At 38.4% G+C, this 26,963-nt stretch overlaps 1 protein-coding gene across 1 annotated transcript in view; it reads left to right on the top strand.

Annotated features, from left to right (window-relative positions):
- The first annotated feature begins 6,897 nt into the window (after positions 1-6,897).
- The window catches only part of tacr3a (tachykinin receptor 3a), a 30,647-nt gene continuing 10,581 nt past the window's right edge, over positions 6,898-26,963 (top strand). Inside the window, exons 1-3 of the mRNA XM_014007872.1 lie at positions 6,898-7,508; positions 14,201-14,389; positions 15,018-15,168. Of these exons, the coding sequence (XP_013863326.1) occupies positions 7,138-7,508; positions 14,201-14,389; positions 15,018-15,168 (711 nt within the window). The 5' untranslated portion in view covers positions 6,898-7,137. The remainder of the gene's footprint in view (positions 7,509-14,200; positions 14,390-15,017; positions 15,169-26,963) is intronic.

Raw genomic sequence — 26,963 nt, 5'->3', positions numbered from 1 at the left:
TCAAAAGCCCATAAATCTTCTACACCTGTGTGCATTTTACATTTAAATGCAAACCATTTGCTGTTTTCTCTACTTACCAGTCTGGGCATCGAAGCTACAACATATGAGTGAAGCAATATTAATGCCACTTACTCACACCTCTAAATCAAAGTATGAATGGAGCCAAGAAATAGACTATTGATCCGTCTTTGTGTTGTCTCAGATGGTGACTACATGGCATCAGGACAAGGTTATGTTCACAAACTCTGGCGTATTAATCACAAATGAAGCCTGTAAAAAAACCTGCAAACTTGATAACTGATACGAAGCACAAGACAAAGAAATTAGCAGTGAGCTTCTGCTCTTGAAAGTGCTAAATCCTGTGAGAGGAACAATATATTTGTGTTAATTATTTAAGAGACGCTCCAGCAGGGTCAGTGTTATGTTCTGCAGATGGAGGATGTAGTGGTTAGAGAAAGTAATCTTCTTTATTGAAAGAAAAAAAAAGGTGTCCAGATGTGTTAAATTTTTTTCTTATTTAATGTTTGTCTCCACACCAGATTAAAGTGTCCGCAGAGATGAAGACCAACAACAGAAATAAAACTCTTGTAGTATGAAAAAAATGAATGCAGTTTAAAAACCAAAGACACACACATATAGGGACAATTTGGAGCAAACAATGAGCCTGACATGCCTGAAGATGGATGGATGGATGGATGGTTGGATGGATGGATGGATGGATGGATGGATGGATGGATGGATGGATGGATGGATGGATGGATAGGTTAGACTAGTGTCAGTTCCTTTGTACACATCTCATACTGTATATAGAACAACAAAATATGCCAATAAGTAAAATACAAATAAAAATGTTTCTTTTGAAACATTATTGTCATTATACCAAGAAACTAACAATCATTTGAAAATAGAACCATTTCCATGTGATTCCTTCCAGTCAAGACTCTGTATCCTTGTTTGTTTTCTGATAAGTTTTGTTTATAAGGCACTGGTTAGCCTAAGGTTAGATATTTTGTTGCATGGAGTTGTCTCATCCCAGGAATATTTGGCTTAACATTTCTTTTGCAATAAATTGATAAAAATCAACAAGCTGTGTTTTGCTTGTCGCCCTTATCTTTTCTGCCCCAACACACAGATGTGAAAAATGCATCCAGTGAACTTGATTTGCTTGGTGTTTTACATTCGGGGCAACATGGATTTCTGTGCCGAAAGCGTTAAATTTATTTCTCACAGAATTTGGGTTGAAATGTTTCAGCTGTGCAAACATGTGGTCTGTAAGCAATAAATTGATCCTTTGCATCACAATCTGCTTTTTGTCAATAGCCACTCTCACTTTGTACACACATTTAAGCACAGTCAGCAAGAAAATACAGCTTATGCAGAGCATTTCTCCATGAAACATCCCTTTCAAGAGATTAATGTCGGAGGTTTGAACTAATCAGGAAACAATTGAGGTGTGATGCTCATTCATTAGCAGATAAATTGCTGTCTCTCGTCACATTTTGAATTAATCAAAGCGGATAGCCTCGAGCGCTGACCCGAGTTGTAGCGATGCGCAGACACAACAGCTGACAACAGTGATGCTGATGAGGTGTCGTAACCGCTCTATTCACAACAAATGTGCAACAAGAGATGTGCAGAAAACAAAATTTCAAGTAAGGGAATGGAATTAGCTCACAAGCAGAGAAAGTGAAAGCAATGCCACACCATCTTATTATAAAATCAGGCTTAAATGGATCAAAGGCAAAGTTTTCATTTCCATCAAGGACAAATAAAGATGAGTTTTTTTTCTTGCTTTCTGTCTGACTCAGAAGGCTCATGTGCACAAATCTCTTTTTTGTTTTAAACTTGCTTTAGGGTGGTTATCAGTAATAAACATTACAGGTTGATTTAAAAATATTTGTTCCATGCCAACCTAATTGTTCTTCCAGTTTATTTGTCAGGCCTATTTTTTATTTTTATTTATTTATTTTTTGAAAGAATGCATTATGGTTGCTGTCTTTATTGTCAGAATTTGCATTTATTCAGCAAATGTATTTTTGTCAGTATTTGTCAAACAACCCAGGATGTAATTTTGCGCTGCTCAGAATGTCAATTAAATTCAAAACTGTGAGAAAAAAAGTCAATTAGTTTGCTGACAGTGAGTTGCTGCACAGATCAGATATTCTGCAGAGTTGGTCTGCAAATGCTAAACTATCAAACACCTCAAAGGTTGGAATCGATAAGTACAATAACACGAGTCCCTTTTTATAATTGCTTTTTGTTTCTCTCGGTTTCCCTGCATGACTTTGTAAAACTCTTTCGACTGCACTTCCACAGCTGTTCATTAATAAATAATAATCATTGTGTTGGGTAGGATCCCTGAACAGTTTCATTAGGACCTAAAAAAACATTTTCTTACAGTTTGTGTTTCTTGTATTGTGCACTGTAGTGGTTCCTTGTCATTATTATTATATTTTTCTCCCTCTTATCTGGTGGATTAAGCCTGTCAAAGGAAAATACAGAACTGGTTTTCCTTATGGAGCTATGAATTTTTCATGCTTCAAAGCAACAACAGAAAACTATAACCTTTCACATAGTGTAAACAAGCCCACTTTTCTGCAGTAGCTGCAAATTCATTTTATCTAAACTGCTAAATATACATTCTATATTAATTCAGCACACACTGGTTTATCATAAACAAAACTGACTTGATTTGCATTTCCTCTGAACAAAGAGTCAAAACCAAAAGTTACCAGATGGGAATTTCAATTAATTTTAATAAACTGGATTCAAGTAGCAAAACAAAAGACTCATTTGGGTAACAAAGGCCTGGGTTATAGGACACCTTTTAAGCACTAGAACCTTATTAGTTGATCTTTCTTGTCACAATTCAGTGTTTGTTTTTACATATGTACTTGGTTTTGTTCCTGCACCACACAGACCTTTTAATTAATTTAACTCAATTAGCCACTTACTGAGAGAGGAGAGAGCATCGTTTAAACAGAGCAAGAAAGATTACAGTGTTTAATTTAGCATACTAGTAACACCCCAAGGACTCATTCAGGCTATCAAATGAAGCTTCTTGTTCACTTTAATCTCTGGAAACCCTATAGAAAATTAGCTATTTATGGCCTTCTTTATAGCAAGCCACATATGGTACAAAGCATCTAAGGATGCTCTGCAGGTTATTACCTAACAGACGGATCATGCCAAGCAAAGTGAAATCTACCCATACACATTCCTCTGATTCTGTATTCACTGCAGTTTCTTTACAGCGAACTTAAAACTGCATTAAAAGTTGCAGCTTGTGGAGCGTGGACCAGCCTGATTGGATTTGATCGGAAATGTTTAGAACCCATATGGAAGTTCTGGCACTGAAGGCGACACGGGCAGATGAAGGAGGTTTATCTAATGTGAACAGTTGGGTGTCTGGAGGCGACTTCAGCCAGATAGCTGTGAATGTTGTTGTGACAGGAAAGGAGACTCACATCTATTTCACCAGTTGGCTGAAGCAGCTCCTTCCGCTGAGCTGTGCAGAGGATTTAAGGCTGGAATAGGAGAACAGAGTGTCCAGGTGGTTTTAAGTAAGGTACTGTGAAAAAGTGATAAACAATTAATATTGTACCAGTTGTAGACAATTCTTTGAGTCTCAATTTGTAGAACAAAATATTGACCAGAATGATGAGCAAATGGTTCATCTGATCAGACTGTTTTGTCCCAACAAATTTACACTCTGCACATTATATTTAGCTCTCATAACACTGCTTTCTCCACTAAACCACAGGTTTTCAATTGGGGATCTGGACTATTTGCAGGCCATGACGTCGACTGAATGTGTCTTTCTCCAAGGGATACCTTCACTGTTTTTGCCCTATGGCACTATGCATTGTCATCTTGGAAAATTATTTCATCACCTCCAAACATCTGTTCAATTGAAGGGATGAGAAAACTGTCCAAAATGTCAATGTAAACTTGTGCATTGATAGAAGAATGAACCACAGTCATCTCCCCAGTGCCTTTGCCTGACATGCAGCCCCATATCATCAAGGACTGTGGAAATTTGGCTTTTTTCTTCAGGCAGTCCTCTTCATAAATCTCACTGGAACGGCACCAAACAAAAGTTCCAGCATCATCACCTTGTCCAATGCAGATTCTTGACTCATCACTGAAGATCACTTTCATCCAGTCATCCACAGTCCATGATTGCCTCTCCTTAGCCCATTGCAGTCTTGTTCTTTTTTTGTTTAGGTGTCAATGATGGTTTTCTTTTAGCTGTCCTTATTGAAATCCCAATTCCTTTAGACAATTTCTTACTGTTAGGTCACATACATTGGCTCCAGCTTCCTCACATTTATGCTTCATCTGTTTAGTTTTCTTTTCGGTTTTCAAGACAAATGACCTTAAGTTGTTTGTCTTGACACTTTGATGTCTTTCTTGGTCTACCAGTACGCTTGGCTTTAACAACCATTCCATGGTGTTTGTATTTGGTCCATATCTTGGATACAGCTGACCGTTGGTGGGCACCAGCCCGCTAAAGTGCAAATCCACTAATTGCGGACCTAAACATTTCATTTGCGCTTTAGCGGACTTACTAATTTTTATAATTCATAAGCGGATTTGCGCTTTCTAAAATTAAAATGCAGTACTGCAAATAACTATTTATCTACCAGTCATCATTATCTTGAACAGCAGAAAGTAAGGCTGTCAATGAATCACAACACTCATGATCTATCCATCATCACCCTTCTTAGATAGACGCACTTATTGGGAAAGTGTACATCCTTCCTGACTGTCCCTTTGAGCCATGGTTCTGATTTCCCACAATGCTTTGTGTCTGCTTATGTAGCAGGAAGGCAAAAGCAAAAACAGTAAACATTTGTAATCCATACTAAAATTTTGTATGTATTGATTTATTTTACTTTAAAATCAGAGCTCCTTTAAAAAAAAAAAAATTAAACGCTGGAGCTCAAAAGCAATCCGCCAATGGTGTTAGAGACTCAGAAATGATTTAAAGATGTTATGCTGGTGAAGACTGACATCTAGTGGTCAACTGGAGCAACTACATGGAAAACGTCCTAATCCAGGTAGAAAAAGTCAAAAGGAAAAAATAAGTAGGTTCTCTGGATGGTTTCTCCTTTAGTGAAATGTTTCGTCTCTCCGCCAGGAGATTTCTTCAGTTTGATGAGTTTCAGGTGAATTGGGAAACTTTAAAATCTAATGGAGACATGAAAAACTTTAAAATTCAAGCTCTTATTTTGAAGGGAAGATACTAGTTTCCTGTTCCCTGTGCTTTCGTTTCCCGTCAGTCCGTCATGTACCCAGAATGCATCGTTTCAGTTTTCCAATAAACAGTTTTAAAATTACTTTATTGATGCTTCTTTAATGAAAAATCTAMAACAAACAAAAGAAAAAGACAAAGAAGCAGCCGAACTAGCAATCCTCATCAACTTTTTAAATAAGCAGCCAAACTAGCAAGCCTCAACAACGTTTTAATTTTTACACCATCAGCCAAAGTTCTGTTTCAGGAAATCAGATTGCTGCAATCAGCAGTTGTAGGATTAAGTTGTACAAGGGTTTGTACACCACTAGTAGGCAGTATTATGCATGTTGTACATGAATTGTCAGCTAATAAGTGTCAAATTGAACTTGTGCCTTAAAACTAGCTTCCGCCAATTTTTTCTTTAACATAAGCGTTTTTGAAGTTGCAGACTTAAATTTTTTCATAAGTGCTTTAGAAATTGTGGAGCTAATTTCTGGATTAGTGCTGCACAACACTGCAGCTGCCTGTGAACAGCCCACATCTTTAGCAACCATGCATGAAGAGTTATCTTCTTCAAGAAGTTTCACAATCCTCTCTTTTGTTTCAAGAGACATTTCTGTTGCTGGAGCCATGGTTCTTGCCGCTCCACTTCGTCAAGCAGCTCTCCAATGTGTCATGACTGCAGGTGTTTTTAACTGCAGACTAACGAGCAGATCTAATCTGAGGCAGGCACCAATTTAGGGAAAGGAAACTGACTAGGTGTGTCTTTATTTTCTACTTCCAATTTGAGTGATTCCATACTTTTTTCCTCAGAATTGAGTGATTCCATACTTTTCCCCCTGTGCTTGGTCAATAAAAGTAACATTCACTGACTTCCACAATGTTTTCTCTTCATTTCTTTGAGTGTTCCTGAAAGCCAACAAGTTGCACTTTGGAATGACCTTATTGTTGTATGTTTTTCTTCTGAGTTTTTTTTACAGAATGAAATGTCTGAATGAGTGCTCATACAAGACTGGTCATTCCATACTTTTTTGCCAGGGGTTGTAATTGCTTCTGTCTGAACTAAACAATGTTTGTGTTATTACATGAATGTATGTGTGCAAAGACTGAGTAGTAAAAGGTTTGTGCAACTCCTGAAACATTTGCAGCCTCTGACATGTACACAGTCTATTTCTGTGGGTTTATGATCAGCACGTATTTATTTGCATACTCAAGTGGATTTCTCCAATTTGAGATTATATAAATCCTATCAACAACACACACAAATGGTTCATAAACTTTTTACACGGACCCTCTTCAAAAGATCTTTAATACTGATCCATAAAATCGTTTGCAATCTGTTATCAGTTTTAAATCCCTGAATTAAAACAGGACGCTGAAGTGATTGCAAATCGCAGCCAACGGTTCAGAAAGATGAGTTGCAAAAATACTCTCTGCCTGCAACATATTAATATCCTGTTTGCTCAGATCAGGAAACATCCAGATGCTCAGAGCACCGCAGAGAGACAGACAGCGTAGATTATTTGTTATTTATGAAGTTTAAAACAGAAGCCCCGCAAGTAGCGATCAATCTCTGTCACTGTTGGCAGCCGCTGCGTCACCCTGCCTGTTGATGCTGGAGGAGGGGGATGCGCGCCCACTCTCACATTCAACAGGCACAGAGRCGAGTGACATTTGCTTCCAGCCCACATTGGAAGCTTTCCGCTCACAGGTCCAGCAGACAGAGTCCGTGGAAGTGGAGGATGAGTGCGTTTTAGGAACGTTGAGCTCGTGCGCAATGGCGCCGGTGCGCAAACCCTCTCCTGCCTCTCCAGATTTGCGCTTCAGCAGCAGCAGGTAGACCAAAGCGGAAAGCTTCACTTCACTTTGGGGGTGGACCGGGAGCCGAGCAGAGGAGGATGGAGGCTCCGCAGAACAACGGCTCCAACTTCACGTCGAACTACACCAACAAGTTCGTGCAGCCGCCGTGGCGCGTCGCCCTCTGGTCGGTCGCTTACAGCGTCGTGCTGGCGGTGGCCGTGTTCGGGAACATCATCGTTATCTGGATCATTCTGGCTCACAAGCGGATGCGCACGGTGACCAACTACTTTCTGCTCAACTTGGCGTTCTCGGACGCGTCCATGGCCGCGTTTAACACTTTGATTAACTTTATCTACGCGACGCACGGGGAGTGGTACTTCGGGGAAGCCTACTGCAAGTTCCACAACTTCTTCCCGGTCACATCTGTGTTCGCGAGCATCTACTCGATGACTGCGATAGCTGTGGACAGGTGGGTTCAGGAAACAYACGGAGAAGATAAAAATGAAACATGAATCTCACTCCCAAAACTCTAACAGAAAATTTAGAATTCTTTATTATAAATTATGGAGCGTATTGATGAGAGTCATGAAACAAACAGGAATTCAGGATCATAGTCCTAATGTAGGCTATAATGAATCGATTTTAAATTCAGTCTTGGTTAAAGAAACCCTCAATTTTTGATAAACAAACTATTTAATAATGCTACCACAAACAGTATGATTTTAGCCTTTGGACAAACATATATTTTGTTCCTGATCAATAGGCTTAATTATCCTGGCCTGTAGCAGAGGCAGTTATAAAAAAAATAGTGCTTAAAAAAATAAAACTCATCCCTGTGATATTTAGTGCCTAAAGACAAACTGAACTCCTCTTGAACATTAAAGCCATGAAATAATATTTCTATAGACTTCAGTCCAAATTATCTTGCTTTAGTTTCATTTTGCCTCCTTGTGTAGAATTAGTTCCTGCAGAGGTTTTAGTCATTATTTGTATTGGGCTCACTGTTTGGCGAAATATATTCAAGAAAACATTTTTCATTCTAGTTAATTTACATTGTAACTAAATATACTAATATATTTTTTATTTTCCAAAACATTTTTTGTATCTAAAAAATACTTACATTCAGGTAACTTACTGACCTGATTTGATCAAAATCATGACTAAATAAATAAAAATACAGTACTTAATCTTGCCAAAGTGATCCTGTTTCATTAATTTATATCTGTTTTATGAATGAAACCTTCATAACGTGTTTACAAAGTCATGAATAACATTTTTAAAGCATTAAAATATCCTTTATACAGGGGAGTATATTTGGGGGTGTTGCCACAATTTGTGTCTTTCAGTACTGTGCAGTTAAACCATTTTCCATATATATGTGTATTTATGCCTAACCTCATAAACTGAATGGATTGTTTTGTGAATAAGTAAAGATTTCCCCCTTTCTCGTTTTTCCTGCTCCAACTCTCTTGTTTTCTGTCATATGCACTCATCCTTGCTGCTCTTTCACACATTTCTTTTCCCTCCCCTCTGGTTTCTTTGTTTCTGTTCGCCTGCTCGTGTGGTTTCCAGTCATTTGGAGGTGCAAACACCATCAGCTCGGCTTTGATCAGTGAACCGCCGTGCATCATAATACTTGACTTTAAGGTATTAAACTGATGAAGGAGGCAGCCACAGGCCGGATGCAAGCAAATTTTAAAAAGCTAAGCAGAAGGAAGCGCAGTGTGTGCTGCAGCCAGTGGAGGAGCATYGCAGTGTGTTGTGAAATTGTGCGAGGTGTTTTCTTTGTCCAGTGCCTCCCTTTTGACACACAAACTGAACAATGCTTTTCCTCGAGCCGTGCTGATTTTGGCTTCCGTTGATTTGAAGTTTTGGCCTGCAGAGTCCCTTCAATCTTGTAAAATGTTTACTGAGAAAGGGAACATTGCTGTGACCTTACACAATGCAGATGTACCCTCGGGTCATGCTTTTCCTGAACCCCAGTATGGTTCTGTCTCTGCTCTGATGTCTTCAAATGGCAGAGGCCACAGTTCGTGATCATCTGTGAATTTGTCCTTCCCGTTTTTTTTTTTCTCTCTCAGCAGCCTAATCTGTTTCTCTTGGCATTGCGGGGGAAAAAAAAAGCTTGTTCCAGTGCAAATGGTAACATCACAGTTGTTGATTTTGACTAATCTTTAAATTTATACTCTTGTCCATCGTATTGTTTTCGTTCTTTAAAAATCAGTGTCAAAAGGAGCGGTTGCTTCTTTTGACCCTTATGCATAAACAATAAACCATAAAGTTTCTTGAAATGGTTGATCTGTCATGCACATCAGTAATCACCCCTGTAGAGCAGCTTCAACTATTGTGCACTACTCGCTTCGCTTCCCTCCACAACCTTTACATTGGATTTAGGTCAGGAATTTCACTTGGTCATTCCAAAACATTAACTTTATTCCTCTTTATCCATCCTTTGGCTGAACCACTTGTTTGCCAAGTCTTAAGGTCTTTCTATGTGACCTACTTTTTTTTGGGTATCACTTTCCAGTTACACGAGCTTACTTTGAAAATTCACTTGCACGAATCAAAACTCTTTGATCCAGTGTCTCACCAATGTTGGAAAGCCATTCTGGCAAACCTTTATTGTGGTTTACCTAAACCATAATACTACCACCACCATATTAAATAAGATATACAGTTCTTATGCTGCAACTTCAATCATAAGTAATTTTGTTGAAGCTCTGCCCCTATGTGATAAAAGTCCCAGCTCTTTTACCTAAACTGAGCCTGGCAATCCTTCAAACAATTCATTTCAGCCACTTCTGTCCAGGATTTCATTCTTTCCATCGTGATCCATACCTCATGACCGTAGGTGAGGGTTGTAACATAAACAAACTAATAAATTGAGTTTTGTCTTTTTCCTCAACTCTTTTTTTCACCATGACAGACCAAAACAATACTCGCATTACTGAGGATGAGGGCCCAGATTTGTCGATCCATCTCTTCCTCCAGAACTTGTGAACAAGACTCCCAGATAGGCCAATTATAGATAAACCAATTAGTAAAAGTTATCCATCTATGAAAGCCAGACGATTGCATCTCACTCCACCTTCCTGAGCAACATGGAAGTAGAAGGGAGCAATTCATTTTTAACAGGAATAAACTTCCAGCAGAACCAGGCTCAGGATGGGCAGCCATCTACCTCTACTGGCTGCAGATTGAGAGGACAGGAAAAAGACATGAACCACAGGAATGATGTAGAGTCAATTGAAAGAGACAAACACAGGTCTGTATGGAGAGTTGGAGAGTTCACAGAGTAAAGACAGCAAAATTATGAAATCTGTCAGAAAGCTACAGTAATATAGCCCCAAAAAAACCCAAGTCAATCTAATTTTAGGAGTTATAGAAATCTTTAGCTCTATTATTAGAGATTATTTTGCAAACTCTTGGTCAAAATCACTCACAGATATGAATCACTGGACATTTTGTCTAATAAATATTTAAATCAATTCAACATCTCTATCTATTTTATCCCATTTTGTTCTCCCTTTTATGCTTGGTGCTGGAAAATCTGATAAAGGTGATTTAAACTCTAGTGGAAATATGCTGCTGATGATTGAAACCCTGATTATTGTCGTTGGCCAGATTTGAGAGACAACTTGACATTTGGTCCGAACACTGTAATAATCTCTGCTAGTTCAATATCTTGTGGTAATAAAATTTTTACTTTGCAATATAAGACCACTGTGGTTTCAAAACAATATCCTGTCCAAGCTTTTCTGTATAGTGTTTACCGGATGGCACACCTCAAAACAGACAAAACATAACAGAAAATATGTTTGAAAAYGTTTTTTTTGTTTAAACCTATAAGATTGTTGTGGTCAGTCCAAGTTGAAGCAAATACAGCTGTAAATGTACTTTCATGTGTCTAGATACTTGCTGTGYGTTCAATTTTGTTCAAATAACACTGAATAAGAATCTTCAGTGATTTCAAGCACATTACATCAGCCACCATTATGTGAGCTTGTTGGATCCTAAATAACTCTGCTGCTTTAACACAGATTTGATTGGACATCTAACGAAGGCCAGTGAGTTCCACACTATTTYTTGAGACTGGATGAATCTTTGTTGCAGTTCCCCAGAGACTTCGGGCTACTGGAGGGAAAAAGAAAGGACCATTTTTTTTTCCTTTGCCATCTCAGTAAGATTGGATTAGCTCCTCAAAGCTCGTATAATTACCAGTTTAAAATCACGCAGCACACTGAGCAGTGCTTTTGGAAAGGTGCCTTTTTTCAATGTTTCACTGTGAGGTCCATGAAAAAAAAATGGATCCCAGTGATGTGGAATGAGTCATTCATCAATTTTACTTCAAACTTAATAAAAAAAACAACCAGACAGCACTAGTTCTGCATGCTGCCTCTCAGAAAATAAGTGTAATTTTTGTGGGGAAAAATGTCTAAAAAAACCTCTTCTGAGCTGAAATAATATTTAATTGATTAAGATTAGGGTCAGGAATTTCTGAAAATAACCCCTGCCATCACCCCTGCGAGCTAAAAAAAATGTCACAAATTTTGATTTATGATTTGACTTTCAAACTTTAGGAACTCTAAACTTTTTAAATGACATTTTATTTGACATAAAATCAAAAGTTATTAACGTTTTGGTGGGTGAGGGGTGTTGTTATGCATGTCCCAGGCACATAGTTCAATTCTATACCACAAACAAGTAACTATGTTACCTTCAGTTGTTATTTATATTTATTTATTTATTTATTTCCTTTATTTAACAAAGTCCTACTGAGATTAAAAAACCTCTTTTTCAAGGTAGTCCTGGCCAAGAGGCAGCAAAAATATGCATTCACATACAGTTACACNATTTAACAAAGTCCTACTGAGATTAAAAAACCTCTTTTTCAAGGTAGTCCTGGCCAAGAGGCAGCAAAAATATGCATTCACATACAGTTACACAATTAAAAGACAATACAAAAATCACTATTAAAAACATTCACACTTCAAGGAAGTCATCTYTAATGCTCTCAATCTGGACTTAAAGGTGCTCAATAGAATCAGTTCAGTTAACTTCGTCTTTTTAAATGCTGTATATATTAAAAGTAAACTTGACTTTGCATCAAAGTCTATCTAAATGCCTTGAAATTAACCTCTGTCTCTTTAAGAACCTCCTACCATTTACGACACTCCCAGCACATCTTGCTTCGGGGGAGGGGTGCTTAGCTGGAGACTGAGCTCCAGAGAGGAGCTTTGTGTAAATAGGTGGTGCTTTGTACTAGTCCAGGCATGTCCAACTCCAGTCCTCAAGGGCCRGTCTCCTGCAAGCTGATTTGTCCCTGCTTCAACACATCGGATTTAAACACATGATTCTCAGTTTGCCATCAAGGCCTACTAATTAAGCACTCCATAGGTTCAGCTGTGTTGAACAAGAGCAGCACCTAAAAAATGCAGGACCCCAGCCCTTGAAGACTGACTTTGGCACCACTGGTTTAGGTAGCTCCACTTGGCTACAACAGGAGATTCTAGGATGTCTCAAACATGCATGAATGAGTCAAGGCAACACTCTGACTCTGGATATGTTTTTGACAGTGGTGGACAGCACTAACCCAACAATTCGCTCCACAATTTATAAAGCGCTTATGAAAAATATTTAGGTCTGCAACTTCAAAAATGCTTATGCCATAGAATAACTAGCGGGAGCTAAATTTAAAGCACAAGTTCAATTTGACACTTAATAGCTGGCAATAATTCATGTACAATATTTGTACAACACTGYCAACTAGYGGTGTATGAACCCTTTTACAACTWAATCCTACAACCACCGATTGCTGGGGATGTGRTTTCCTGAAACAGAACTTTGGTTCTTGGTGTAAAAATTAAAAAGTTGTTGAGGATTGCTAGTTCGGCTGATTCTTTAAAAAGTCATTGAGGATTGCTAGTTCGGCTGCTTCTTTGTCTTCTTCTTTTGTTTGTTGTAGATTTTTCATTAAAGAAGCATCAATAAAGCAATTTTAAAACTGTTTATTGGAAAACTGAAGCAATGCATTCTGGGCACATGACGKATTTGATTTGTGACGGGAAACGAAAGTTTTCCATGTAGTTGCTCCAGTTGACCACTAGATGTCTGTCTAACCCYGTTGGCAGATTGTTTCAACCAATTACGTCAAGTATTGAGCTCCAGCATTTAAACTTTTTTTTTTTTTTCAAAAAGGAGCTCCGATTGTAAAGTAAAATAAATCAATGCATTCAAAATTTTAGTGTGGATTACAAACGTTTACTGTTTTTGCTGGGACAGGGAGTCCTAAACATTGCCTTCCTGCTACGTAAGCAGACACAAAGCATTGTGGGAAATGAGAACCGTGACCAACAGCAACAGTCAGCATGGATGTATATGTTTCCAATAAGTGTGTGTATCTGGAAGGGGTGYGTTGGATAGATCATGTGTGTTGTGATTCATTGACAGCCGTACCTTCCACTGTTCAAGATAACGATGACTGGTAGATAATTAGTTATTAGTGGTACTGCATTTTAATTTTAGAAAGCGCAAATCTGCTCATGAATTATAAAAATTAGTAAGACCGCTAAAGCGCAAATGAAATGTTTAGGTCTGCAATTGCCCACCACTGGTTTTTGATGAGGGAGTGATATATATCATGATATAAAGTTCAAGTTGATTTTGCATAATACCCCTCCCMCTTAAAGTTAAGTTCTGATTATAAACAATTAGGTAGCTATTAGATATTRTCTGTTATAGATACATTCTTAATACAAATGACCAAGTCTCATGCTGAATCTGTAACTTTCTGGCTTGAACCAGAAAAACAAAGAAGGCTGGGTGTGTGCTGAGAAATGCTACGTGTGAAAAGAAAAATGTTGCACAAGYTTCTAATCTACACAACTTCTACATGACATATATATCAAACAAAGTTCTTTTTTAAATCACTCACTGCAGTACAGATTGGCATGAAAGGTCATTCTGTCAGCGACTTCTAATGTTGAATTTTTCTTTCACTAGTTTGTTCTGCAGTAATGTAATTTTCCTTAGGGTACTGATTAACTGTCATTCAATTAAACTTTTTTAAAAGCATGCAATCCATTATTCATTTATTAATTACCTCTTTTGTTAGTCCAACCACAGAACTATCTTTCAACCTGTCGCTCTGTTTCTTTGCAGATACATGGCCATCATTCACCCTCTGAAGCCTCGTCTCTCAGCAAAGGTCACCACAGGGATCATCGTCTGTATCTGGAGTCTGGCCGTGGTTCTGGCCTTCCCTCTGTGCTACTTCTCCACCACCAAAACTCTGCCACGCAGAACCATCTGCTACGTGGACTGGCCTCGCATGGCTGATGACCCCATCATGTGAGCAAATATTCTTCATAACAGCATTATCTTTTTTTTTGTCATTTCCTCCTCAGCCATTGTTATTGCTGCTTCTTATCAAAACCCTGWGCAAGAACATGTGACATTAGCAGCAAATGCAGTGTAAGCTTCTGATGTTTATTTTTAGTTTGATACTGCAAACTACTTAAAAACTACACAACATATGAATGAAAAGCAAAAATAAGGCAAAATAACTGGACATTCTTACTTTATTTATCCTTTTTTAACAAGTAAATAATATAATTAGTTTTTTAGCATGTGAAAAACTGTAAAAAAGTGCTAGATAGAAATAACAGCAACAAAATGTGCTACATGGCAAAGAATAGACAGCTGTCGCATCTGTAATTAACACACTAAAATTAATTTTAAAATACTGATCTGCAATGGTGTTTTTTCTTTCAGCCAAGCAACACTAATTAACACTTACTACAGTTTGACATCATGTGTTGTTCATTCTACAGTAAAGCAATCTTCCTCCTGCTGAACAACCATTGTGTTTATTTTTCTTTCACATTTTTATTGCTAACCAGAGAAGCAGAACCAGAACATAAAATTTTGACATTAGTAAACAACATAATCATGTTTTTTTCTCTGCCTTTTGTTCCAGGTATCATATCATAGTGACAGCTCTGGTCTACGTGTTACCCTTAGTGGTGATGGGCATCACTTACACCATTGTGGGGGTAACTCTGTGGGGGGGTGAGATTCCTGGAGACACATCYGATAACTACCACGGACAGCTCAGAGCTAAAAGAAAGGTAAGATTACTTTGTGGGGGGGTGGTTTGATTTTCGAGTCATTTTTCTCTTGTTTTATTTTTTAACTACAGCTAAATGAAATTAGAATGATTTGATGCAGTTTGGAATCCTGGCATGTATTTGTTTTGAAAAAAAAAAGTCAAAAATCAGAGAACCATTTGTGGCTCAAGCTGTAARGCGTTTAAATAATAAAACAGGAATTACACGGCTTTTTGTTAGTGAACATTTGGGTTTCAGGATTTAAGCTTTCGTGTCTGRTAATACAATCGCTACAGCTAATTTATTTTCTAATGGAAGAGAATCCCAGAACACCACTTAATCAGGTGAATTGTTCCTTAGCCAATTTAGTGTACAGCATGTTTCATGAAAATCTTTTAAGCCTGTGCTACCAACAATCAACCCAGTGAAAGTGAGACATCCTCAGTGGTGATGAAATCAATAAAACAAAAAAGAAATACTTTAATAATATGCCAACTAATTATTTGYAATCATTGGCATGATTTTTTTTGTATAAAACCTGCAAATTTGTGTTGAAGCTGTAGATTCTTTCAATTATGTTAAATAGGTTAAACTCACATTACTCCCTACAAACAATGCATAATGTAGGAGCATTAAAACAAAATGATGTAGGAGCATTAAAAAAACCTATAACTATAATTTTCCTCACCTCACAGAGGATGACCCACACATAGACAATTTGAAAAAAAGGCAAAATGCCCTTGTGTTTAAACTGAGCTCAACATTTAACAATATACTGTATGTGGACTAAAGTATTAACTCCAACTTATTGCAGTGATCACAAAAAATGTCACAAACCAACAGTTTTCAATGTTTTTGAGTCTGACCRTGCACTGGGAGTTTTTTCTTCAGTGGTGAATCATTCTGTGTTTGAATTAAGCTTACAATAACTTATGTTCTCCACAGGGGCACTGATATCAGTAAATTCACTGTTGGAATTTCTGTCTTTGCCTTCACAACTTTTAATATTCTATGAAAGCCAGTCGCCATAGAGTTGGTTATTTTCTGACAGAGAATATGAGCCTTTAAACAGGTCAATAGGTGAACAGGAGTCACCCTGTGACTGAGTGTGTGTGTGTGTGTGTGTGTGTGTTCTGTTGTTTGCTTAGTGAAAACTTCATTTCTATTATTATTATCATTTTGTTTTATATTTGAGACGGACAAGACAATTATGTTGAGAGCGTGGTACTCGCAGGCTCTGAACAGAATTCTGTAGGTGCCAGAGAGGAGAGTTCAACCTGAGGCAACACTGTCACGCTTCACCAAAAATAAAGCTGCTTCAAAAGATATTTTTTGTCAAACTCCAGGCAAAACACAASTTTGATAATAAAATTATTGATTTCAGTAAATTGGAAATTTAAAAAAGTAAGAATTTTAATGACTGGCAGGAAACGGTTTGTTTTTTCCTTTTAAAAATGAATGAGTAAGCATTATTTAAATTAATAGTGCATTGTTAGCGTGCAGATTTTTTCCATTTATCACTGCGTTTTCTAATTAACAATTTTGCCAATTTATTACAAGCTTGTGTCTCATTTATTCAAACTGTGTAAAACATGACGAGAAGAGCATCAATCAAACCGGAAACTCAGAAAAAGGACCGAGCACAAATTCCATAATTACTTTAAAAAGTTTTAGTAATAGTAAAAAACATGTGCTTTATTATCTGTATCAACTTACCACCTTAGTCATTATTACAAATTATTATTATTTTAGAGGGGAGGGAAGTAAAACGCATTAACGCAAATTTATTTATCTTCAGGCTGTGGTTCATCAGACCCAACAGTCACTTGAAAATCTGGATTAAATGTTTCGGGATGAAAAGGATCATGTCAGCATTCATATGTTTTTTTTCTTCAGGTTTCCCTTAGAATAATTCAGCATTTGATTGTRTTCCCATCTGATAGATAAAATAGAGCACATACTGTTACTGATGGTCACATTTATTTTAATTAAACCACAGAATCACAGTTTCAACATTTGAATTTGTGCTATAGTTAATGCTAATTATAAGAACACATAAAGCTGCTTTAGGTAACTTTTATAAAAATTTATTTTTTAGCATATTTGTTGAAACTGTCACAATGTCCAGACAGGTGGATATGAGTGCAGCAGAGAACATGGGGGACGGACCTGTAAGGTGTGTTTGTATAAGTTTTCCAAATAAGTCCACTATTTTCTCAAAACTACAAACTGTAGCTTTAAAGGAGACGTWTGCTTTTAAATCCTTCTTTTCACATTTAAATCATGCAGCTGGGGTCTACTGTAGTAAAGTGGAACTGAAATGCTTTGGTCTGAATTTGGTGCAGTCTGCTGGCTTCTTAAGATGTATTGTTTTTTTATTATTTTTTATTTTTTATACAGTGCTCTGAGACAACAGTTGTTGTGACTTGGCTATATAAATAAAGTGAATTGAACTGAATTGAATTGAGTTGAATTCTTTATTGTAACTCCACAAGCCCCTCTTTCACCCCTTTTCTGAGGTGTGTCTCCAACAATTTTGTCTCTTTAAACCCAAGCAAGGCACTTCTCCCCCACCCCCCTTCAGCTTCTATTACGTCAAAGTATTTGCTATGAAATTGTCAAATAGGGTCTGGACTTACCAACTAAAATTTCATCATCTTCATTCTCCTCTCGCTCTGGGTCAGACTCTTGATCCAACATGTAAGGCCCTCCAGCTTCCATATCGCTTCATTCAAGTTTGCGAGAAGTGTTTACGGCTATATAGCAGTGCAGAAATGTCTTATTTACAAATGAATTAAAATGTGTCAACAACAGAAGACTTATCCATCCAGCCTTGCCTGTTGGAGCCAGAGTCTGACCCAGAGCAAGAGGAGAATGATGATGATGATGAAATTGTAGTTGGTAAGTCCAGACCCTATTTGACAATTTCATAGCAAATACTTTGATGTAATAGTTCAGAAAACAGAGAAAACTGAACGGGTTGAAAAAYATGACACAGACTGAATATAAAGATATCTACGCAACACAGAGAGAGACTCAATTCAGCTTTTCTGCACTCCTATAGACTCCAAGTAAACAAAAAAATGTATTAGTTGGCTTATAAAAGTATATTTTGTATGATCTGTCCCCTTTAATCAATAATCAATTTAGTTTACCATACTTTTCCTTTCTGGATTGTGAGGAAGCYGGTGCCTATCTCCCGCAGTTATTGTCCCTTATATTGCCACATAGAGACAAAKGAGACAAATGACCATTCACTATCTTACTTATACCAACAGAATAGTAATAAAGATGCTTCWATGTTTAAGCATTGGCACCAATAATAATGTAGCCATTAAGACTTGAATGTTCCATATTACCATAGATAAACAGCCATGACAAATGGTACTAATGATACCTTCCAGAAAAGTTAATTAAGTTTGTGTGCATTTCAACAAAACAAATCAGCAGCTATCATCTCGTCTAACCTGTTAGATTTAACCTGTCAGTTGGTCTTCACGAGTGTTGTTCAGCCTCTTTWAGGCAAACGTTATACCTGCAGCTGTTCTGAAACCTGAAAGGACACATTCAGATGTCAGACTTTAATTCTCTGAACAGGAACACCCACTCGACATTAGTTCATATCTTCCGGTAATGACCATTCTATTCATAAGTGCAAGCTGAAAAACGTCATCTGCATCATGTGCTCTTGATCCAGCYAAGCAGTTCAAAAGTTGTCTGCTCGGCAGATAAGATCACTGTAATGATAAATGTTTTCTTTCCTCTGTTTCCTTTTCCCTGCAGCTCTGAAAACATCCAACTGCAATGAGACTGTTAAAGCAGAGTCAWATTACTTCAGAGTTACAAGCCAATTTCAAATTTAACATTGTTGAATAGAAAATTAGAAAATGCTGTCTAACTGCAATTAAATAAGCACGCTAGGTAATTACAAGAGTCCCTGCTGATCTGGTAACTTTGCTCACTTGCAACGAAATAAACATTCTGTACTTTTAATGATAGCTTCAATTTAGAGAGGAATGATAGAAAAAGAAACATGGTAGAAAAATTAACAGTTGATTTGCTAAATATTAAGGGAAGGAAATGTTTAATTCCACTATAATCYAGCCAGAATTCTGGCTCCTGCAAATTAATTGTTATGTGCCCATGTGGCTCACAGCTGACAGTCAGTTAATCAACCAATCCTGATCTCAACCTTTGTGTATGAGCCCATCTGTCCATAGAACTAGTTTCTCCTATTTCAGTTTTTCCACCACCAAGGGCATGACCAAAGAGCTGTCAAAGGAGGTCAGAAACAAGACAGTAGATCTGGAATGAGCTCCAAGATCATCGGCAGAACGCTTGATGAGGTTAAAACTATGCAAATGATCATTCAGAAATGGAGGAAATGCAGTATAAAATATTCATCAATCCCCACCCCCTCGGCCCAGAGCTCCATGCAAGAGCTTGCCCCATGAGGTTAGGATGGTCATAAGAAATGTAAGGGATCAGCTCACATCTACACAGAATGAGCTTGTTATTAGTCTGAAGACAGTTGGTTCRCTGGCCATCAAGAACTCCACTGGTAACACATTATGCAAAAAGTACCAGAATATTACTTTTATGGCTAGTTAAGCTAATTTTAACCTTAATATTACCTCTGATTAAGGTCTCATCTTGCTTTACTGGTAGAACCTTTAGTAGTAATGAGTCAGATAAAAACAGCATTTCTCATGGAGTTCCACAGAGGTGAATTCATAGTTGTAAAAACAATAAATCAACAGCAATACTGATGATGATGTAAGACAATGTTAAAAATTGGATGCCCAAATAAAATGCAGACAACTAAAAGTTCTGAGTTAAATGTTTATTTTCAGATCTAAAGACTCCATTCCATTGTCAGAGCTTGTGTGTTGCCCTGGAAATTATAAAACAAAATGTCTCAGAATCACATGATCTCATAATACTTTTCAAAGCCCTGGTCACAACCCTGTGGGTTGTCCCACTTTCGTCAACCTTGGTATGCTGTAAAGTAAACAGTTTTTGTTATGCTGCAGGAGGGAGCCACACATCAAGTAGATACGTGTTGATTGTCAGTTAATAAGTCACTAAATGATGGGATGAGGATCAGTGCCTCCAAATCCGAGACCATGGTCTTGAGCCGGAAAAAGGGTTAGAGTGCCTCCTCCGGGTCCGGGAGGAGGTTTTGCCCCAAGTAGAGGAGCTTACGTGTCTCAGGGTCTTGTTCACGAATGAGAGAAGAATGGAGCGGGAGATTGACAGTTTGATTGGTGACAGATTGGTGTTGTGTCTGCAGTGATGCGGGCACTGTACCGATCTGTTGGCGAGAGCTGAGCCAGAAGGCGAAGCTCTCAATTTACCGGTCGGTCTGTGTTCCTACCCTCATCTGTGGTCACGAGCTTTGAGCAGTGACAGAAAGAACAAGATTGCGTTTACAAGTGGCCAAAACGAGTTTCCTCCGCAGGATGTCTGGGCTCTCCCTTAGAGATAGGGTGAGAAGCTCAGTCATCCAGGAGGGACTCAGAGTAGAGCTGTTGCTCCTCCACGTTGAGAGGAGCCAGTTGAGGTGGCTCGGACATCTGGTTAGGATGCCTCCTGGACGCCTCTGATGAGGTGTTCTGGGCATGTCCCACTGGGAGGAGACCCAGAGGTAGACCCAGGACACGCTGGAGGGACTATGTTTCTCAGCTGGCCTGGGAACGCCTTGGGATTCCCCCGGATGAACTGGCCCAAATGGCTGGGGAGAGGGAAGTCTGGGTCTCTCTGCTTTGGCTGCTGGCCCCGCGACCCGACCCCGGATAAGCGGAACAAAACGGACAGACAGACAAAGTCACTAAATATCATGCAATCTATCATGGTTATCAATCTTTGCGTCGTCTTTTTTTTATTTGTTTGATTTTTTATCACGGTAATGGTGGGTGGGTTTTTTTAATTGCAACTTTATGTCGCAAGCTAAACTGATGCTTCAAATACTACTGTTACTTCAAGTACTAGATTTTGTGAAAGAATAATCTTCAAGTTAAAGAGAAAAACAATTAACAGATGAACACTTGATTTTACATTAATCAGATGTTAAAGTGCTGTAGAACTCCATCATCCCTACAGCTGACAAACAGCTCAGATTACAAACAGGGAATGGCCACTGTGTTTCCAATAATTTCAATATTATTTATAAATGATGACTCAGTCAACACAGTTCAATAATCTGAAGTCCAGAAAAACAAACTCTAGTTCTGTCATTTCTATCTTCCATTTTAGGGACATTTTCTGACCAGTTCATGTTGCTCTGCCACATGCACAAATGTGCAGCGTTCTGGAGACACTCGTAAGGATCCTTCTGTGAATAAGCTCTGGCAAAAGAGAAAAAAATACTCTATGTAAGGAATTTAGAATCCGACATGCCGAGCTCTCCACATGAATYCCTTTGAACAGTGAAAAATGTAATATTTTCATCAGCCTTCATAAAAACAACAAAGAAATCACAGTAATTACTTTGGAACATTTGGTTAATAGTGTACTACTTTTTAAGCAGCCCACAGCACTTATACAGGTCTTCCTTTATCATCTAGAAAATACATATCATCTCGTTATTTTGATCCTTGAAAGAGAGTCTGACACAGCTGAAACTGGGAGGTGGGAGAGGAAGATGCAGCACTGGGGAGCTGCTWAGTAGAACTAGTATATCTTTGGCATCAGTCACACATTTCAACTGCTTTTTCACTTCACTTCTACAACCAGAAAACCCACCAATTTACTCCAAACTATACAAGATTCAGCTGCCAGAAATGTCAGTAGAAGTGACATTCTACATGTTTTAGTTCCCTTTTTTTGTTTCAATTAGGTTTCTTTGAACTTGTGAACTTTTAAGTCCCGTTTTGTTAGCTATACAATATATTTAAKCTTTAATCGTAATTAAGCCATAACTAACCATGGGATGTTTTGTAGTGAAAATCAATGGTGRTAGAGTTTTCACAATCAGAGCCTCACAGCAGCAGAACAAGCTGAATGATAAATCTGGGTCAGCCTGTAGTGATTTTAATTGCCAATTGGGAATGAACACCATTGGTAAGACACTACTCTATTGGATTCAAATCTTGCAATGTCCTCGAGGTCCCATTTTGCCCGCTTTTCTGTACACYGGAAAACTTAAGACAGGTTTTTACATGTAGCCGCTTGGTTCGTAGTAACTCAACGGTCAATACTGCAGTTTTGTAAGCTTCAAGCAGCAGGTTTGAGCTCAACTCGCACCAGGACAGGCATCTGGTGTGAAGCAATTGCCAAATATTTCATTTGTTTCMYATGGCGACCCCTGTGAAAGCRAACAGCTGAAAGAAAGRCAACTGCATTTTTAGATCYAGAAAGGACAGATAAACCAACACTTCAAAATTAGTGGTTGCCCAATACCAGCGTTTTTACAAGTACTCCTACAAAATGCCCCAATTTTCTGAATCAGTACTGGTTTACAGGTATTGATGCTCAGTGGAATGGGTTACAGATTACATTTCAAGTGAAGAGTTTTATCAGTTCCATGTTTAAGAAATTTTTACTGGTGGAAAGAAAATCAGTAATTATTATTTATTTAAAAAACATTACAACAGTATACAGTATGTCATGCTGCATGTTTGTTGTGATACAGTCAGGGGGGCTGACTGTCACCTAAATTCCAAACAGTCTCAATCTCCTCAGCTAACACATTCTCACTCCCGACTTGTCACATATTGACGCTTTTCCAAGGATCACTCTGCGTCTTATTTTGACGCATCGGGTACAACCTTCCCATCAGTTTTTTGATGCACCAATCATTTCGCGTTCCCTTGACATCCAGGTTAGACTCGTTGGGACGCAAAATAAAGGGGTCTTTGACATGGGGTCCGTAGTTAATATTAGGGATCAGGATTCATGGTTAATTTTAGGTAGTGGGGTCAGGGATAGGACGTCTAGGGCAAATATTATGTAATTTTAGGCTTTGGAACACGTAGTTCATGCAAATTTCCTACAATTTCTAAAAAAAAAAGGTTAATTTTAGGGATCAGGGTTAATGGTTAATTTTAGGTACTAGGGTCAGGGACAGCATGTCTAGAGTGAATAAAAGTAATTTTAGGCTTTGGGATGGTAGTTTTGGTGCATTTTCTACACTTTCTGAAGATCTGAAAAGAACGGATTCTGCCCCATCTCGTCAATAACTGACGCAAGGGGGGTACCCGACGCGTCAAAATCGGACGCAGAGGGAACCTTGGAAAAGTGTCAATATTTGACGACTTGGGAGTGAGAATGGGTTGAATCAGCAGGTAGAGCCTGCTCTGAAYCTTAAAGAGTGTCAGTGTTGTAATTCCAGTCCAGGTTATTGTTCAGGWGAACACCCCGGTATTTATAAGAGTCCATTGTCTCAATGTCAGTTCCCTGGATATTCACCGGTGACAATGTGGTGGGTCTGTGCTTGTGGACGTCCACCACTAGCCCTTTTTATTTTTCCTGCATTGATGAGGAGACATTTCTGTGTGCACCAATCTRCAAAGTCCTGTGTCCGCTGAGTGTACTCTGCTCCGTCATCATATGTGATGAGGCCCACTATGGAAGGAGAGCCACCTTACTTTAAATAAAAGAATCATGCTTTTAAAGTSATTGTGYAATGTTTAAAAGTACTCAGTGTCAGAACTTAGTGTCAGTGAGTACCCAAATTGAAGTACTTGTAYTCGGTTTGAGAAAAACGGGTATTGTGACGCTCAAAACAAAACTGATGTTCAGTGTCAAAAGTTAGCACTTAGCAGTGACAGATACAGTATTAACGCACCTTAAAGGTCAGCACCTATGTTTGTAAATGTCATTTGATCATATGTGTGACCAAGTACAGCCCATGACGTATTATTATTTAGTATGAAACAGTGATAAATTGTACTTTCAATCCACCCGTTACCCACTCAAAGTGATTGATAGAGAAGTGGAAGACATTAGATCGGTACTGACACTGAAAAGGAATAAAAGAACCTAATGATGATAAATCATGAAGCAAATTGTCACAAAAGTAATCTACTCACTTTGTTACCACCCAGACAAATAAACTCTGCAGCCATTGCATCTTTGTTAGATGACCAGAAGCTTTACAAACCTCCATTTTTACATTATTTATCATCATCATTGTTGAACAAAAGCTTCACCGGCCCTTTGTTTTGACTTAATCCACTCTGCCACTATCACTACGCCACAGGTGCTCTATTTTAAGCTCACGCCTGGGGCTCTGCATTGGAAATGTCATTTTGAGAAGGAGCACTAATGACTCATCACAAAGCGGCTCTCGAAGGTTATCTGTGTTTGAGTTTTAGTTTAAAGCAGCCTTTAATATTCATTCTAGTCAAGCTTGAGGTCTTATCTGCTTTGTGTGAGTGTTTATGTCAGAATGTGTGTTTGGCTGTGTTCATAATAATTTGAACAGATTAACTTTGAAAGGTGAGAATGAACTAAGAAAACATAAATATTAAGCCACSGTGACCTCAGTAAGAGTATAGTTGTAATCCCTGCAACAGGTGTTAGTGRGTATCTAAACTGAGGCACAAGTGTACAAATAAATGAGTTTAGATTGGTTTTATATGAAAAAAAAAAATCATAGGAGACCTGGGTTTATGTTGGCCACATGGGATCAAAGTATATGTTGCCATGGTTATATAACCTCCTGGGCGCCTGTCATCCCACCAAATATCGTCACAGTGGTCACATGCCTCTCTGCCTCCACTCTGTGTAATCACTTGCTGAGAGCAGCCAACACAGACAGCCGTAATGCTCATTCACACCAAGGGTCAACATAATCAATTAGCCTAACATGCATGTGGGAGGAAAACCCACCTCAGATTCAAACGTGCTTGCTGTGAGAATATGGTAATCATTTTACCTCAGTGCAAAACGTTTTATCTTTCAACAACAATGGTTATTCTAGTTGGCATGAGCACCTCAGAGAACATTTTGTTTGTTTACTTTGTTATTATCTACTTAAATCACGTATCAAGCAAAAGTGAAAATTATCTTCAAAACATACCACAGTCTGGGTCTACTGGCTGTTTGGTGTGTATTTTACTCAGGTTTATTGATTCTGATAAATGAGGCTACTGTGAATATTTCAATGAATTCTATAAATTAGTCATGATCTCCTCTGTAGTTTTGCTCACTTTTCACCTATTTTGCCTTTTTTATTCAGCTCACCTGATTTCATCAGGAGTCACCCTCTCTCCACTTCTCCTGGTGTTCTTCAGTTGTCTGTTTTCCCTCGAACATAAATGCTATGTCTTCTTTTATCACTCAGTTGTGTTTAGAGAAACAATTTGCTGATTTTTTATATTATTATTGAATGTTCCAAACTGTGCGCCGGACTCATTTTGGTCTCAAGCCGACTAATGGGTAGTCATTTAGTGCATTAATGAAAAAACCATCAATCTGGAGCTGTGGCGTGGCTCGAGACTGTTTTGTTAAATTATATTCAAACTCAGCATCCAGTTAATGCACTAAACATCTCATTAGTTTGTCAGTTTCATTACTTTTTGTTTTTCAAAATCAGAATCCTTCTAATGTGCCCCCTCCTTTCTGACCCATTTGTTTCCCACTCCTCAAATTAATTAGGTTCCGTTCCCTGTAATAATTTGAAAGTGGTATAATTTCTTGATGGAGAATTTCACAAGGAGCTGTGATGATTTACTGAAACTTCAAGCTATTGTCTGTTGGTTTTATATGTGGCGATAGGGACGAGAGCCTGAAACAAGTGAAAAAGTAGAACAGTAATTTATATATACAAACTTTTAAAAGGGTTTAATGGTATTACAGAGCAAACTCTTACATTTCACCAATTTGCGTCAATCCAGTGTGACATTCCACTCTCAGACTGACTCCCATGTGTTGGCGAGTTGTGTGTCTCTTTTTTCTTACCCTTAAAGTTCACACAAACAAGTGACTCAAGCCCATCAATCCAGTGGGTACCTTGACATTTAATACAAAAATGTCCCACTCAACCCCCGCAGAGTTGCTGATGGGGTTCTGGGAGTTTGATCGCCCAGCCTACATGTGGTTTATGGACCTGGAGAAAAGACATCCACCTGTGTGCCTCAATAAATTCTGTTGGGGGCAGGTGATAAGAGGAGTACAGGGTGCTGGAGTGACTCTTGTCTGTAAATAAACTGAAGCGCGAGCCGTGTTTGCTCTCTTGGCACAACGTTGTGCTTGTTCCCAGTTCTGGTTTGAAACAATGCTTTTTTTTTTGCAGATCCTGTTTGTGTTGATCATAGCAAGATGGGTGTCTGTTAAAATGCTGAGAATCAGCTCCTCCAAGTCTGAACCCATGGTTCTCAATCAGAAAAAAGATGAAATGAAAAAATGTCACTTGGGCACATACCTTTGAAATATTTCTGTGTATATCCTACTGAGAGGAGACCCGGGGGCAGCCCCAGAACTTGCTGAAGGGACTAGCCTCTCTTTGTGGCTGGATAGAGACATGTCTGGGTTTCTCTTCTGGACCTGCTGCTTATGCGGTCTGTACTATGACAAGTGGATGGATGGATGGATGGATGGATGGATGGATGGATGGATGGATGGATGGATGGAATAAACATTCTTTAGATTATTACACACAATTTTAATATATTTAATCCACTAGAGGACAACAGTTTCAGGAGGAAGACAATGTCTCACAGCTGTCAGGTAAATTCATATAGTCCACGAGAAATCTGGAACATTTGTCAASTTCAACTGTAAGTGACAGGTATAATTTTGTTGTGATGTTTCTGAGGTATTTCCCCTCACAGATGTCACATATTTTTGCCTCTACCAGCTTTCCACAATAA

Source organism: Austrofundulus limnaeus, unplaced genomic scaffold, assembly GCF_001266775.1.
Source record: "Austrofundulus limnaeus strain Quisiro unplaced genomic scaffold, Austrofundulus_limnaeus-1.0 Scaffold45, whole genome shotgun sequence".
NCBI lineage: Eukaryota > Metazoa > Chordata > Actinopteri > Cyprinodontiformes > Rivulidae > Austrofundulus > Austrofundulus limnaeus.
The sequence above is the reverse complement of the archived record's forward strand: the minus strand, read 5'-3'. Positions and strand labels throughout refer to the sequence as shown.